The 17,505-nt window shown below is 41.8% G+C and overlaps 2 protein-coding genes across 8 annotated transcripts in view; one reads left to right on the forward strand and one right to left on the reverse strand.

Annotated features, from left to right (window-relative positions):
* vsig10l2 (V-set and immunoglobulin domain containing 10 like 2) overlaps positions 1–11,113 on the forward strand; it is an 80,486-nt gene extending 69,373 nt beyond the window's left edge. For all 4 annotated transcript variants that reach the window (XM_062961320.1, XM_062961317.1, XM_062961316.1 and 1 more), the window contains 5 exons: positions 782–1,087; positions 7,791–7,913; positions 8,959–8,983; positions 9,761–9,888; positions 10,478–11,113. In XM_062961320.1, coding sequence (XP_062817390.1) covers positions 782–1,087; positions 7,791–7,913; positions 8,959–8,983; positions 9,761–9,888; positions 10,478–10,596 — 701 coding nt within the window. In that variant the 3' untranslated portion in view covers positions 10,597–11,113. The remainder of the gene's footprint in view (positions 1–781; positions 1,088–7,790; positions 7,914–8,958; positions 8,984–9,760; positions 9,889–10,477) is intronic.
* A 1,077-nt stretch (positions 11,114–12,190) lies between these two features.
* Positions 12,191–17,505, reverse strand: part of cdon (cell adhesion associated, oncogene regulated) — a 109,819-nt gene continuing 104,504 nt past the window's right edge. For all 4 annotated transcript variants that reach the window (XM_008118238.3, XM_003225719.4, XM_062961315.1 and 1 more), the window contains one exon: positions 12,191–17,259. In XM_008118238.3, coding sequence (XP_008116445.1) covers positions 17,096–17,259 — 164 coding nt within the window. In that variant the 3' untranslated portion in view covers positions 12,191–17,095. The remainder of the gene's footprint in view (positions 17,260–17,505) is intronic.

Here is a 17,505-nt window from a genome sequence, read left to right on the forward strand (position 1 = left end):
ACAGCCAGACTGGGCCCCTTCACCCTCTCTCTCCCTCAAGAGGCTTGCTTGCTCTCAGTTTGCAGACCACCACACTCTCCACACAAAGTCCAGCCCAGAATGGCTCGCCCGGGCTTTACACAACAGGCTTTAATGGCAGTCTTCCACGTGGACACAGAGGACCCTAGCCCCCACCTTTGCATCCATTGTGGAAGCTTCTGATTGGCTGGGGAGTGCACTAAGCTCCCATTCAAGGTAGGTTGCAGAAACAAAAAAAATTAAAATATTTTTAAATATATATTTAAAAAAAAATTTTGGAAGGAAAAAAATTAACGAAACATTAAGAGACAATTAGAGAATGGGCCAACAATGGTTCGAATTACATTGCTGGTTGCGCTGTGAGACAATGTCTCGGAATGCGTATCAAAAAGCGAGAACAATCCGAAATAATTCCGATATACGATTCAAAACGATTTTTGGACATGTCTACTATATACATATAGATCCATGTACCTGTATATCTGTATCCATATATATACATTATTTAACCTACTGATGCCTCAATTAATGTAATTTTATTGGTATCTATTTTTATTTTGAAATTTACTAATAGCTGCTGCATTTCCCACCCTCAGCTTATACTCGGGTCAATAAGTTATCCTAGTTTTTTGTGGGAAAATTAGGTGCCTCGGCTTATATTCAGGTCGGCTTATACTCGAGTGTGTACGGTAGTTAATAATATATTGATAATATTGATGAGAGAAATAAATTAGTAACCAGGCTTTCTTTGCCTGCATTTCAGAGTATCCCACTCCACCGAATGTGACAATTAGCAAGCTGATGTACATGCGTCACCGCACGGAGGTGGAACTGGAGTGGCAAACCCAAGGCTCAGGCAACCTGACTGGCTTTGTGGTTCAGAGGCGAGAGGCCAAAAAGGCCACCAAAAAACAGCTGGATATCTCCTGGGAAATAGTAGCTAGCGATATTGACCCAGATATCCGTGACCAGAAACTGGGTGGATTAGATCCTGCAATGGTGTATGCTTTCCGCATCTTGGCTGTCAACCACCGTACCACTGGGCACCCCTCGGAGGTGAAGACACCAGGTGAAGTGGGCAACGTTCTGTAGTGTTCTGCCACAGGCTGTGACAGAAGCCCAAATAGCTCTAGTCAATTGTGTTATACTTCTCTAAGAGAGGAGAGAAGCTGCATGTCTGGAATTCAAGAAGCTGGGGAATCAGGCAGTAACTGGGAAACCCAAGATAGAAAGATGAACAAAAGCAGAGTCAGGATCCAGTTCCAATGTTTCACAAAACAAGGCAGCTAAAAATAACAATAAATATTATACTGCAAGCTCCTTCCCTCCATATATAACAAGGGAAAGGAGGATCCCATCCACACCACACATTATGGGGAAAACAAAAAGAAGACAAGGTCCCAGTATGTTTCAGGCATGTCTGGGAATATCCCACTCCAAGGTGTGCTACCCAGACACAGAATAGCCCATCTTTGATGGTTTGGATGTACTTGTAGACAGTATTGGGTGAGATGGAAAAATCTCACTTTCTAGACAAACACTTTCTTTGATTGACAACAGAATGAGAGGGGCAAAAGTGCTTGTGGGACTGGAATGTTATTGGAATGACCAGAAAGAAACGATTTCTGCCACTGCTTCTTCCAAAGCCTCTCCTTTTGGTTTCTCTGCATTCTATTGTGCTGCTGCAACTACTGCTCTCACTTTGTATTTGATTGTGGTTCAGCTTACTATCCTTTCCCCATCTTGGCATACTGCATGAGGCCACTGGGTTTAGCTGTTTGAAGCCAGGTGGCACTGGCAAGTGCATGCCACTTTTGGGGTGAGGATCAGGTTGACGAGGGTCAATTATGTCTGATAGGTGGTCATTCCCGTGAACCAACATCTCTTCTTAATTGCATGGTTTGGTTAATTCTTCCTGCTGTGGATCATTATTTTTTTCCTGGGATGTGTACTCATTAATATAGATGCCCTTAGCCCCATTGCAAATGCATTCTTTGCTTCAAACTTTGGCCTGTGACTTTAATATGTTTGATTGACCAGGGCTTTTTTTTCAAGGCTTCCAAAAACAAAACAAAAAAAACCAATGCAATGTCTTTATGCAGGACTTGATCCCACTTTCCACCCTCTGTGTGGGGCCACAGTGGTGCAATGTGTTACACCCCTAGGCATCTGGAGCACCGAAAACCAACACAAAGACCAATAACAATATAATATCTTTATTAAAGCAAATTCCAATAGCAGGAAATAGCAGCAAAGTTGAATAAGCAATTGACCTTTCAGGAAAGATCAAATTTAGTCCAATAAGTAAAAGTCTTATGTCCAGTATTAGAGTTCAAAATCCAGAAACCGAAACACACTCAAACTCCGCTTGAGTATCGAGTGGGGAAAAGAGCAAGTAGCAAGAAGAGTTCTCTAGAATAAATGTCCCAAAAACAGGATTTCAGGGCAAGGCAGGAACTAGATGTTCAGGAGCTGAAACACAGTCCAAACTTGGCAAGGAGGTAGACCGGAGCCCGGTCTACTCAAGAGTAAGCGCACTGACAGGCCGCTTGGGATCCAGGAGCTGGAGATGATATTTCTCAGTGAGAAGTAAAGTTGTCACCGCGAAGGCAAGTTCTCAATGCAACACTTTTATTGAAGTTCATAAGCCCCCCCAAACCAGGTGCCTGACTCCCTAAAACTTCCCAAGAGAACTGAGCTTGTTACAGTCACTGCATCAGGTGTCTAACTCCCAAATTCTTCCCAAGAGAACAGGGCTTAGCCATAGTCACCACGCTCCGCTAATCTGGTGCTTCTCCGCAGGCTTTGTCTGTTTGATCTTTCTGTATGTACAAGTGCTCTATGATCAAACACTAAACTTTCCGGAGAATCTGGGAGAGCCGGCACTGTCTCAAGGGCATTCTTAATTGGCTCTGGCTCGGAGATGTCAACATGAGGCATCTGGAAGGGTGTTGAATCTTGCTGACTTGGGAGAAAACCAAAATCTTCTTCATCTTGGTCAGGAATGGGCACAGGGTCCAAGGCCAAAGGTGCCCTAGGCATCACACAATGGGTTAAAGTTTAACCGTTAAACCCTTGTGCCGGCTGAACTGCTGACCTGATGGTTGGGTTGCTGACCTGAAGGTTTCCAGTTTGAATCCGCGAGACGGGATGAGTCCCCTCTGTCAGCTTTAGCTTGGGGGGGGGGGACATGAGAGAAGCCTCCCAGCAGGATGGTAACACACTTGGGCACCCCCTGGGCAACGTCTCTGTAGACGGCCAATTCTTCCACATCAGAAGTGACGCAGTATGTTCTCAAGTCACTTCTGATATGATAAAATACCCTCTATGTTCCATGTGGTATGCCCAGCCTTTTTGAGTATAGGATGGAAGTAGGAGGAAATACATCTTGGCCTATCAATAATATTGATGTGTGCCCCTCCGTATATTATTGGACTGCAGTTCCCAACTGGATACGCTCACTACAATTAACGGTGGTTGCAACCCAACAACGTCTGGATGACCATACTTTCCCAACTCCTAATATAGAGCAAGCACACTGGGAAATCCGTAACAGTTAAACTGTCATAACTTTGCAGCCTCCTCTGGTGGAAACTGTAGCTGATGATGTCCTCAGAATCACTGATGACAAAGTCATCTCCTTTTCCCTGGACAGGACTAGTTTCCACGGTTCGTGGTGTTAAGGAGGGCAGGTTTAGTGGCAACACTAGGGACTAGGGCAACACAGTTCTTCACATTCCCAGAGGAACTTGGGATGTTTGTCTTGCAGAAGAATAATTTGGGAATAATATTTGAGGAGGGGTCTCAGTAGAGCTGTGAAGCGCTCATCTTGCCAGCCTGCATTCTTGACATCACATTTCATTTTAGTCCTGTCTGAAACCAGAAATTGACTAATCAGTGTTGCTTGTGGGCTTCTGGAAATCCAGATGAGGATCACAGAGCAGATTTACAAACAGCACTTAATTGCAGAAGATTCGTTCTCTGTAGTAGTCTGGTCAATGTAATATAGTAATATCTGACTTGTAACTACAGTAGAGTCTCACTTATCCAACAGAATGTTGGATAAGCGAATATGTTGGATAATAAGGAGGGATTAAGGAAAAGCCTATTAAACATCAAATTAGGTTATGATTTTACAAATGAAGCACCAAAACATCATGTTAGACAACAAATTTGGCAGAAAAAGTAGTTCAATACGCAGTAATGCTATGTAGTAATTACTGTATTTATGAATTTAGCACCAAAATATCACAATATATTGAAAACATTGACTCCAAAAATGCGTTGGATAATCCAGAATGTTGGATAAGTGAGACTCTACTCTAGTTGTTATTATCTATGCAAGGCATTAATTTGGAGCAGAGAGACAAAGACATGATTCTCAAGAACTCCAGAAACACAACACTGATGTAAGGAATGTTTGGTCCTGCAGATGTTTTAGACTACAACATCCACAATTCCTTGCTTTTGCCCCAGTCAGGTTAAACAGCTGGAGGGGAAAAATTCCTACCCTGGCTTAATGACTGCATCTGGATATATTTATGCAATGTCATACTATTGCACAAGATATTTTCCAGAGCAAGGTTTGAAAATGGATATCTGTTTTGGGTCATTTGTTTTGAACCAGGAGGAGAGACGATTGTAGAGGCTCATAGTTTTGCCTTCTGCCCAGGACTCAGCACAATATGGACGTAACTCTGCCAGAAGGATCTGGCAGACATGGCCGGCTCTTTATCTCCATAAGGACCACAGCTGTGGCAACAAGTCTGGGTGCAGGTCGGGGACAGCTTTGGGAAGGTGCAAAACCAAAATGAAACACTCAAGAAAAACAAGCAAACTATTTGCTTGGAAAAACGAAGGAGATTGGAAACAGATGCGCTGAGGAATCAGTGGGAACCTCAGGAGGAGGGAGAGGAGAGTTTGTGTAGAGCTTTATTGAAGGTTTCCTTTGACAGAGAAAGTATCCCCCAAAGAGCCTGTGTTGCCAAGGGCCAAATCTGAGAGGTCCGTAAAATCCTCTGATATTTTTTTTTCTCTTGAAAAACTCACAATAACCACAACTTGATCTGGAGAGGAAAAGAGAAGCAAAATGGTTCATGGCACAGGCTTTCGGTGGGAATTGAAGAGATTCACCCTTGCCTTCTGTATCACTTGCCCGTCAACCTTTGACACATGAAAACCAGGACACATGGTCAAGTAACATACAAGTGTGGTGAAGATCACAAAGGTTACTCCCCCCCCCCCCAGGTCAGGAGTGACTTGAGAAACTGCAAGTCGCTTCTGGTGTGAGAGAATTGCCCAGGGGATGCCCGGATGTTTTGATGTTTTTACCATCCTTGTGGGAGGCTTCTCTCATGTCCCTGCATGGAGCTGGAGCTGATAGAGGGAGCTCATCCACGCTCTCCCCGGGTGGAATGCGAACCTGGCAGCTTTCAGATCAGCAACCCAACCTTCACGTCACAAGGCTTTAATCCACTACGCCATCAGGGGCTCCACAAAGGTTACTCATTAGGTGGAAGAGATAAACTAAGAGGGGCTGCGGCAAGTTATTTATTTATTTACAGTATTTATATTCCGCCCTTCTCACCCCGAAGGGGACTCAGGGCGGATTACAATGAACACATATATGGCAAACATTCAATGCCAACAGACAAACAACATACAGTATAGACAGACACAGAGGCATTTAACATTTTTTTCCAGCTTCACGATTCCGGCCACAGGGGGAGCTGTTGCTTCACCATCCACTCGTGGCTGTACTTCCTCATTCCTTTCCTCATGTTTTGCTGGCAATTTTATGATGTTGTAAATTAGTTGTTAGCCTCCCGCATAAAGCGTACCTAAATTTCCCTACTTGACAGATGCAACTGTCTTTCGGGGCTGCATAGGTCAACAGCAAGCCGGGCTATTTAATGGTCGGGGGCTTAACCCGACCCGGGCTTCGAACTCATGACCTCTTGGTCAGTAGTGATTTATTGCAGCTGGTTACTAGCCAGCTGTGCCACAGCCTGGCCCAAGTTGTTTTGCTTGGGTTGTTAAGAAGGGCAAGACTCTGCACCCTTCTCTTCTCCCTGCTGAGATAACTGGGGCTGGATCTACACTACCATATGATGCAGTTTGGGACTGCATTATATGACTGTTGTATAGCCATACCATGCAGTTTAAATACATTGAACTACATGTTATGGCTGTACACTGACCATTTTTATTTCATGTCAGGAGCAACTTGAGAAACTTCAAGTCACTTCTGGGGTGAGAGAATTGGCCATCTGCAATGACATTGCCCAGGGGACATTGCCCGGATGTCTGGATGTTTTTACCATCCTTGTGGGAGGCTTCTCTCATGTCCCCGCATGGAGCTGGAGCTGATAGAGGGAGCTCATCTGCACTCTCCCGGGTTGAATTCGAACCAGCAACCTTCAGGTCAGCAAACCAACCTTTAAGTCAACAGTCCTGCCAGCACAAGGGTTTTACCCACTGCACCACTGAAGGCTCCACACTGACCATATAATGAAGTCCAAACTGCATTATATGGCAGTGTGGATCCAATCCAAGTTCAAACTTTTGCACCGAGAGCTCAGTTTGTAGAAGCTGAAATAAACCAAGGACAAAAGAAGGAAGTGGGAGGAGAGCAAAACTGGGATATTTCAAAGCAGGTGGAAAACATGGCGCGAGAGGATTATTGTGGGCTGTCCCTGCTAAATTGGGAGAAGGGGAGGGCTTTTGGTGCCACTGCTTTTCTCAAAAGTGCTGTTAGCCTGACAGAACAGGAAGTCACACACATCTATATCTGTATGCACAGAGGCCTATATCCACCCACACTAGTAAAACACTATAAACAAAACATTGAGTATGCTTAAAATAGGTTACGATTCTTTCAGGTATACAAATGAGGAAACTTTTTTTTTACTTTGCCCACTCCCAAATGTACACTTAAGCAGAAAGACAATAATAAAAAGTGACAAAAATAATATTATACATTCCTAGGTTAATACAAAATATTCCTAGGTCTAGGTCTGCTATTCAAGAGGCCGGGCTGTGGCGCAGGCTGTTGAGCAACCAGCTGCAGCCAGCTGCAATGAATCACTCTGACCAGGAGGTCATGAGTTCGAGGCCAGCTCGGAGCCCCGTGTTTGTCTTGTCTTTGTTCTATGTTAAGGCATTGAATGTTTGCCTTATATGTGTAATGTGATCTGCCCTGAGTCCCCTTCGGGGTGAGAAGGGCGGAATATAAATACTGTAAATAAATAAATAAATAAATAAATAAATAAATAAACTACTACAGAATTACAAAGCCCAGTGCAGAAAACCTGGCAGAAACTACAAAAGGCATCTGTATGGAAATAAAACAGACAACCCTCTGAGATCTGCGATCAAGCAGGAGTAGGCCAGAGCCATCCAACCAACCAGCAATAAACCCACTTCATCTGCTTCAGGTCTGATGATGGAACTCCTCTAGAGAAAGGCTTCGAAGATTGCCTTGTGTGTGTAGACAACTCTAAGAGAGGAGGTTATTCAGATAATTACATTCTGAGATATGTAAACCTTGATTCAAGTGAGTGTTTCCAAAATACATTGAACAAGAGTTCCTATCTTCCCTGTTCGGGCATTGTGGGCGTTATCTGGGTGGAACCCCACTGGGGGAAACATGTTACTATCCCAGACACGTGTTAGTAAGATCTGTGTTTTATGCCATTCAGGTCTTCCTGAAAACCAAAAGCTCGTGGGAATCCATGACCTCCAATAGCATCCCCCCTCCCTTTGTCTTACAGCTGATCCTCCTTTCAATGCTTACCCTGCTGTGATCGGGGCTGCCGTAGCTGGAATGATTGTCGCAACTATCACATCCCTTCTGGTTTTCCAGTACATTGTCCGCAACCGGGAGAACAACCCAAGTGAGTGGCTGAATTGTTGTTGGGTGGTTTACCCTTTCCCTAATCCAAGGGATCCTAAGAAATCCTTTGTAGGATTGGGTTGGTTATTCAAGGAGGGCAAATATACATACATACATACTAAAGTGAGGACTTTTGGAGCTGCAGGTGCAAGGGGCGTCTGATGGAGAATGAAGCAGAGACAATGAAGTGAAAATAGCACAGTTGTCTATGGAGCACAATCCATGTTGTCTTGATGGTTTCAATCACAGCTTAGGGCCACAGGCTAATTGACAGTGTACAAGACAGCCTGCATCTTGTATTCTTTAATATTGGAAGATCATTCCCCACTCTTACCTTCAGGACACCACCATATTTCTATCTTAGAAGGCTTATAATTGATCTGTCAGGTCCCTGAAGAAAGACATAGCCAGAAAAACAGTATGGATTGTGACTGTTTATCATATTGTGGTGGTCATGGAGGGCGAAAGGGAGAAACGTGCCAAGAGGAAGGTGTGTCAAACCAACCATGACCGGGACCGCCTTCCACCTGGAATCCAATGTCCTCACTGTGGAAGAACATGCGGGTCAAGAATAGGGCTCCACAGTCACCTACATATCCACCGCCAAGACACTACACTTGGAAGGCCATAATACTTGGACAACGAGGACTTGCCTAAACAAAAATAAACATTGTGGTGGTCATTCTGTATGTCAATGGAGTGTGGGGGAAAGCCCATTGGAAATTCCACACAGAACGTACTTTGTTCTCTTAAATCCTGTGATCTCTTTCACACTACATACCTGTAGCACTTTGATACCACATTATGACTCATGGTTCCATCCTTTGTTTTGTATTTTGGTGAAGTATTTAAAATTCTCCAGCCTCCATGGAATTAAGTGGTATCCAAGTGCCACAACATGTAGTGTAAAAGAGTGTAAATAAGAGCCCCATTGCAGAAATCCTTCCTTGAACAATTTTGTGCAGATTTTTAACAGTGGAGTTTCAGTTGACTTTTCTTCCAACATAATTCTTAACATTTTATTATTTTTTATCATTATTCCACAGGGTTACATGACCTCCTCTTCAGAATGTAAGTAGCATCCAAAGGCTCTCTTCTTTGCCGCTTCCTCTCATTTCCCTTGTTGGTAAACCCCAGGGTTTGGTCGCTATCCAGGTGCTGTGAGCATCTAAAAAAGTAAAAGTACAGTAGAGTCTCACTTATCCAACACTCGCTTATCCAACGTTTTGGATTATCCAATGCATTTTTGTAGTCAATGTTTTCAATATGTGATATTTTGGTGCTAAATTTGTAAATACAGTAATTACTACATAGCATTACTGCATATTGAACTATTTTTTCTGTCAAATTTGTTGTATAGCATGATGTTTGGGTGCTTAATTTGTAAAATAACCTAATTTGATGTTTAATAGGCTTTTCCTTCATCCCTCCTTATTATCAAACATATTCGCTTATCCAACATTCTGTCGGCCCGTTTATGCTACCATTTACATTATACTCGACTATGTAGAAGTTTGACCCAAGTAGTAAAACACATAGAATGTGCATAGTATGCATTAGGATCTCTGAAAAAGAATCAGTGTTACAGTCCTACAACGTTGCATACAGAACACAGGAGACTTCTCGTGTTGTGTTGAAAACCATGGGGCAATCGCAGGGGTGAGAAATTTTCAACTGAGCTGACACACAAAATTGGATCAGAAGATTGGTGAAGTCAATGAAGTTTTAAAAATGAACAAGCCAAAACACTCTAGTCCCGGAGTGTGACAGCACATGAGAGGTGAATAGACTTGAATACAAAGTCAATATTTATGACTGGTAACTTTCCCATGTATTTTCACCCTTCAGGGCTGGAGCAGAAGCTCGTGAGCACATCAGCACTCCAGAGGATGCTGAGACAGCAGTGAGGCCAGATGTTGAAGCCAGCGAGCAGGTTGGGGAGCCTTCCACTGCAGCATCTGGGGAAACATTAGCAGGTGAGCTTAAATGTTTTACTTGGAAAGTAATGGTAACAGAGGTGGCATTTGTATACTCACTGAAATGTTAGCAGCGCCAGATAATTGCACACGAAAGAAGAGTTTTATTCTGCCCTCTGCCAATCCTTTTGCATAAGATTCACAAGTGAAATAAAGGACAGGGCTCTCGTGTCTTTAGTGTCTGAGTAGATGAGGGTGCTTGAGAAGGTGACCATTGTGACAAGCAAGACCTGCTGAAAATCCACACAACTTTTTATCAAGTGCTGTCATTTATTTCATCTGGCAACCCTACTTTTGAGTAAGATACATGAGAAGCCAGATAACTATCAAGCATTACTTTCCTCAGGCAGGTTTGTGCTGTGAGTTCATTGCACCATGAATGGACAGCATACATATGTGAGCAAAGGAGCCACTGCAGATCAGACCGCAATTTTAGCCACTGCAGTCCTGGTCCTTTTCAATCAGTGGACTGAGAAATATATTTTTGCTAGAATGGTACCAGATGAATATTCATAAGCAAGCTAGAAAAAGCAAATTAATTCAGGGGTTGTGGAGTAGCCTTTGGATATTCGTTCTTGTCTTTCTATAGAGCTTAGTCCAGAGGACACTACTGGAGGCCCAGAGGATCCTGAAGCAGCTCCAACTCCAAAACCCACTGCCGTTGATGATCCAGTTAATGTTACAATCACAGTAACAGCAACTCCATGACTGCTGGGAAATCTGATTTCATGGGAGTCCATTCAGAATAACTTATGGAGTGCTTTTTTTGAACACGAGGCAAGGACAGTGATATGGGAAGAAACTGTAGGGCTCACAAGGATGTACATCTGGGCCTTGAACCAGGCATGAACTGTCCTCTCCCATGTCCTGTTGTTTCTACATTTTGGGGAAAGAGCAGAAGTGAAGGGGCAGATGGCCATCTCAGAACATTTATCTCCCACCAGTGTGGTTGGCAATGAACAAATAACCTGTGAACAGTCAGCAAACTGCTTTTGAGTAATTTGATTCTGGGGAAAAGCCAACAAAGCAGTTTTGGGTCTACATCTGGAAGCCTTCAAGAAGGCACTTTAGTTTTCACATGACTTCAGAAAATGCTGAGAGATTTCAGGTGGGACATACCACATCATCCAATTGAGCTGATGGTTTGGGATGCTAAGTGGGTTTGGAGTAGGTTGTTGCTAATGCTTGGTTTCACTGATGCTACGGTTAAACAGTTTGCTCCACAGACAGTATATGCGTTTATCTTTATTTTTCTTGGAGGTGCAAAATTAGTGAGAAGGACTTGGGAGAATAAGAAAATAGGTGGTCTTGAGCTTGTACGAAGTGATTCTTGGTACACCAGTGCTAAGAGAATAGAGAAAAGGAGCGAAGTGGTCGGAAGAATGGATTGAAGGGTTTGCACAGTTCACCATTGTTCAAAGGAATGAGAAAGGGGAAAATGGGCACACATGCTAACAGATGTGCTGACTCTATCACACTAATCCCTTCACCTTCATCCAGTCTGCAGGACATCCATGTCAACAGCTATTTTACTGCAGGACACATTCCTTTCATTGTCTCCTAAGGAGAAACTGTGGGAACTGACAGGCCCTTGAGCATCCATCCTGTGGAATCTGCTGTGGAATCCGCACATTGACATCTCTTGTTGCCATGTTGTCTAGGCCAATGAAACAATGGTCCCAAGCAACTGGAACAATGGATCTCATCTGTAAATAAGAGCCAGGCTAAGACTCAGTGAGATTCTGTTCACCAGCTGGACTAATGAATTGGTGGGAAATTGAATTCATTCTCCAAACAGGCCACTGTCCCCATCCCAGTCACATTTTAGTAGACAATCATTTTCGTAGCAAACCTTCGGGCCCAACCAGGCAATATACACACAAACCACTATTTCCAATCAAAGTAAATTCTGCACCTGAATGAAAAAGGAAAAAGCCTTGGTATTCTGCATCCTTGCAATTAGAAAAGCAACACACCATTTCTTTCAATCATGTTTTACAGATCACTCTGGGCAGAGCACAAAAGTAATGAGTTACAAGTAATTACCTATTGGAAAGCTTGTTTTGCTTTTTATCATTATTAAAAATGTCTCTGGTTGTACGTATCTTCAATTTGCCTGCCAACTAATACATTTCATAAAGCTTTTAAAAATATGTAAGCAATGCTCAGAAGTGATTTTGCCAGTTCCTTCTAACATACCTATTTCAAAACTTCAAAAACTTTCTTTTCACTGTCTGAAAGGACATATTCAGGACAAAGCGGATTTAAGATGCGTTACCAGTAGTAATCATTACAACTGACATTAGACAAAAGCAGCACATTCTCTTTAATATTAAAAACACAAGGAAAATTCTGCCCCAACAAACTACATCATATAAACATATGTACAAATGTAAAACAGACTATTATAACCGTGAAAGGAAAAATATAGTGTATTTTTCTATATGATAAAAGACATGCACCTTTAAATTGTTTATTTGCAAATCAATGTACAAAATATAAGAACACATATTGCTCAGATAGCAATACTTTTATTTAGTCAAAGCAACTTTTCAAAGAGTGGAGGTGGAGAAGACCTTGAGACTGAAGACCAATGATTGCAGGATTGCCCAATTAGAAAATTTGTTTAAGAAATTAAATTTCTTTTAGTAGCTCAAAAGGATGCTGGTACTGGCATTATACAAGTGCACAGATTTCAACAGGACATACTTGCTTATAAAATGCCGAGGATGAGTATCAAGAGCAATGTTGGTGGAGCCAAACAACAAGTTGCAACAATACCTATGACATGATTAACTATTGTATAATTCCAAAAGCTCTGTCAGTACAACTCATGTTTAAGTTGTCAAAAGCACAGATGAGTCAAAAACCAAGGTGTGAGCAAAAAGAGGGAAGTGCTGTAGTTGTGTGTTTGGGCTTTTTGTTTGTTTGCCTTAGTTGCATGCTGTTAACATCTTTCATAATTCCTTCTCATGCAAACATATGCTAAATCTGAAATAATTTATCTGATAAAATCAGATAAAGCAGATCTTGCTTTGCCATAGTATTCTATACTGACAATTGACTTTGCACAGAAGAAATCAAAGACATAGCCATATTAGTCTAAATTATTAGCATGCAAAGGGATCGTGCAGCACCTTGGAGAATAACCGAGAAAACAAACTGGTAGCCTAAAATTTCATAAATTGTTTACTTGCATCTGAGGAAGTAAACCAAGACCCCCTTCTACACTAACTGAAAACTCAGGCCTGATTTGACCTCCTGGATGTTGGATTGAACCTACGTGGCAGTCACACAGGAGCTCCCTGAACGTGGAGTAGAAGTCCCAGCTGTGCCAAACATGGTTTAGTGTGTCTGGAAAGCCACAACACCCCACCTATCCTGGTCATCAGGGCTCTGGTCAACGTCAGCCAGAGTGCCCAAAGCAAGATTGATGGCTTGTTGTGACTGGTGACATGTGGAGGGTGGGGCAAGAGGGGACTGCTATCCTGTGTTCCTGGGCCACCTGAGCTGCTGTGGTGTTATTTCCAGTTAGTAACTGGATCAGCTGTCTTGACATCCTTTAAGTTGGGGTAAACCCAAATCCTGGTTCAGGATTCAGACTTTCCCAAGGCAGCATTAAGGGTGGGGTTAAACTGGATCTGCCCTGTGCAGGATTTAGCTACTGCAGGGCTAATGCAAAGACATACCAACCAAAGGTCAGTGTAGATGTGTAGAATACATCCAAAGAAGGGTGACCAAAATGATCAATGATTTGGAAGCCAAGTCCTTCTAGAAGCTGGGTATTTAGCTTGGAGAAAAGAAGCATAAGAGAGGCTATGATAGCAATGTTTAAATATTTGAAAGGCTGTCACAATGAGGAGAGGACAAGTCTGTTTTCTGCTGCTCTGGAGAAAAGAACACAGAGCAATAGATTCAAATTGCAGGAAAAGAGATTCCACCTAAACATTAGGAAGAACCTCTTGATGATAAGGGCTGTTTAGGAATTGCATATGTTGCCTTGGAATGTGGTGGAGTCTCCTTCTCTGGAGGTTTTTAAACAGAGGCTGGGTTGACATCTATCGGGGGTGCTTGAATACTGTGTTTCTTTATGGAAGAAGGGGTTGGACTGGATGGCCCTTGGGGTCCCTTCCAACTTTCTGATTCTAAGTCTTGACGAGCTACATCCTCTCAGTCTCTAAGGTAGTAAACCTTTGCATACTTTGCACAAGAGAAACATCCAAAGAAAAATTCAAATGAAATCAAATAATGTTGAACATGCAATGTGAATGGAACAATGCACTTCTTGCTGACCTGGTTCCAAAGCTGCTGGTAAACATTAGGAAGATGTGATTCTAAGGATGTTAGGGAAGATGCCTTATGTTTAATGAAAGTACTCTCGGGTTTTTCAAAAAGCCCACAAAATTGTGTTTCATGAATTTTTGAAAATGCAGCAACAACAGAAATTGAAACAGAATGGTACAATAGTGAAGAGCATTCTTCTAGTTTCCAAGACATATGAGCACTTGTCAGAAATTGTGGGCAGAATGTGAAGATGCACTTGTACTTGACCAAACTATGATTTGATCAATAAGCTTTCTAAGATTCATATACACCAATGTTTGGATAGAAAACACAAAATCTTTCTATAACATGAACCCAATATATAACATTTATAAATAAAATACAATAAAAGTGAAAACACTTAAAACAGTGTTACACAATATAAATAAAACAGGCCTTGATGAGATTCTGCTACTATGACAGATCAGAGATTCTTTCAGTCTCCAAACAAGAACCTCAATTCAAAGTCTAAAAAAATCCAGTTACCTGCCAAGGTTCTCCTGAAACAAAGTACAGTTGGCCCTCCAAATTTGTGGATTTGACTTTTGCGGATTTGATTATTCACAGATTTTTTTAGTATGTTATCTATAGGAATCTTTAAATCCTTCAGCACAGCACTATGGACCATTTCCATCAGAGGTAATACTCAGGCTAAAGACAGTGTTATTTTGTTTAAAAACATTCACCTTTTCCCCATTTCACCTAACCTCAGTGAATGAGAAGGGCTGGATGTAGCTCTAATTGATTGATGTGTGATGCTAATTTCACTTGAATTCCCACATCAAAACATTTCAATATTCTTGCTTTCTATACAGGAATCTATTTTAATTCCAAATTAGTCAAGCTAGTTTGCATGGATATGACTCTCCATGTCTTGGGTTACTGAAAAGTAGCTTCTTTGAAGTCTAAAGCCATTCCCAACTTAAGTGGAGAAAAGACCTGTTGCAGAGTCAATTTTTGTACCAACTTGCTATCAGAAAGTGTCCTTGCATAGTAATCCAGATTAACACAGCACATTTCAATAGAAAACCTTGTTTATAAAACTATATAATATACATCACATCATATATTATATAAAATAATCACACGCTATATACAAACACAGCTTTTGACATTTGCTGCAACAGTTATAAAAATACAAAGGCCATTTAAATCTCTCCCGCACACACTCTCACACACAAACACATATTTACTCAAGGTGAACCACATCTGTGGGGCATCTCTTCCTTAAGAAGCTTTCAATTTTCATTGGGACACCTTTGCCCTTTTTCTTTATTCTTCCACCTCTCCCTAAAGCAGGTGCTTCTGATTCCTGAATTCAAATTGCAATGGGGCAACTGTACATTTGAAATTATGTGCCTGATTCCTGGAAAGGTTTTACAACTTTTGTTCTCTCTATAATATGTTCAGTTTGGAGTAAAGAAGACTGAGTGAGGGCCTGATAGCCAAGTTTAAATATCTAAAAGGCTGCCACATTAAGGAGAAGGGGACAAGCTTGTTCTCTGCTGCCCTGGAGACTCTGACACAATGGAGCAATGGCTTCAAATGGCAAGAAAGGAGATTCCACCTAAACATTATGAAGACCTTCCTAATGATATTAGCTGCTTGGCAGTGGAATATTCTGCCTCAGGGGGTGGTGGAGTCTCTGAAGGTTTCATGACCATCTATCAGGAGTTCTTTGATTGTATTTCCCAGTATGGCATGTGGTTGGACTGGATGGCCCTTGAGGTCTCTTCCAACTCTAGGATTCTATTATTCTATAACTGAAAAATGATGGAAATATGCAGCTAGCTCTGTGACACCACTGTTTTTGAGGTACAGGGAGATTTCTTAATAGACAGTGCTAGAAAAAAGCAATGGAGCAGGGATGTTCTGCAACACCTCTATCCGAGCACCCTTGCTTTGGTCCCTATGTTCCAAGTTCCATGTTGTATTAAAATACAGAAGAATCGCAAACTTTGAAATGTCCAAGAAAAAGGATTTGCCTTTTAAGGTTATACCTAACATAAAGGAATGCCAGCATATTTCATCAGAGGCCTCAGCTTCTAAAGTTGATTGTGCCACGCTCTAGTTTAGTGACCAAACAGGCAAGATACAACAGTTTCTCAACCAACTTGTGTCAAACAGTCCACAAGGATTTTATGCAGAGGAGTAATATGATGCAGTACACTTTTTAAAAAGGTATACTGCATCTATGCACACATTTATCTCTTCCTAGGAGTAGATACTAGGGGGGTGGAGCCCTTTCCAATCCAGCACCATTTTGGCAGCTTTCTTATCTCAGAAGCAAACTATCCTTTCCATATCTAATGTTTTTTGCATAGCATCTTGCTATGCCCTCCCCCCCCAACCGTACATGAACTGACCACGATGTTAATAGAACACCGGGAGACAAAAACAAATGGTAGCAAGGGGCATTAGTACTGAGTAACCATGGCCAAGGTCTCTATCTATGGTTCTCCCACTGATTCCTGCTCCAGTAATATTATGTTGCCCATTTCATGCTTTCATTTGCAGTGAAGTATCCTGTTTATATTTTCCCAAACGGCAAACTATAATAATCAGAGCAAACTTGGTGTAAATTGTTCAAATAAGCAGATTTGCTTAATTTTCTAACCACATGGCAACATCATTTTTCTATGGAAAAGTGTGTTTCCCATGCTTATTACATACTTTCAGATAGCCATAATGATTTTACCATGGGGACGTAAGTAGGAATTTTTCAAGGCATAAATAATACAAAGGGCTTTTAAAAACATACATTCATAGGACATTTATCAAAAAAATAAATAGCAATTCTCATAATTAACATCCTGTTGTCAGTCCCTTTCAGTGACTTCGCTGCACAGTTACTGGCTTTCAGTGGGCAACCTCCATCGGGTCCTTAAGTTTTTTGTATTTGAAGCTCCTGGAGGCTCCCCAAATTGTCCAATGAACCCCCCTTTGAAATCCCTTCTGTCTGTTCATTGCAGTCTTTAGAAAGAGATTGTAGAATAAAAGGGCTCCAGTTCAACATGTGAGTGGAGGTTTCCGATTGTGTGCTGTTATCTGAAAATCAAAACGCAACTATTAGCATCCACTTAGGTATTACTTTTACAATTCCAGTGATCAGTCATATGCCAAAAGGCTTTAGACAAGCCCTGACTAGCTGACATTTGCTGAATCGACACCTCTTCCATTCTCCCTGCCATTTCCTAAGCAGCAAGACGATTCATATTAGTTGTTGAAATATAAGGTCACAGCCAAAGCTGAGTCCTGGCAGAGATTTAAACAAATTAGTACAGAGAATAGAAT

This window comes from Anolis carolinensis, unplaced genomic scaffold, assembly GCF_035594765.1.
Source record: "Anolis carolinensis isolate JA03-04 unplaced genomic scaffold, rAnoCar3.1.pri scaffold_8, whole genome shotgun sequence".
Lineage (NCBI taxonomy): Eukaryota > Metazoa > Chordata > Lepidosauria > Squamata > Dactyloidae > Anolis > Anolis carolinensis.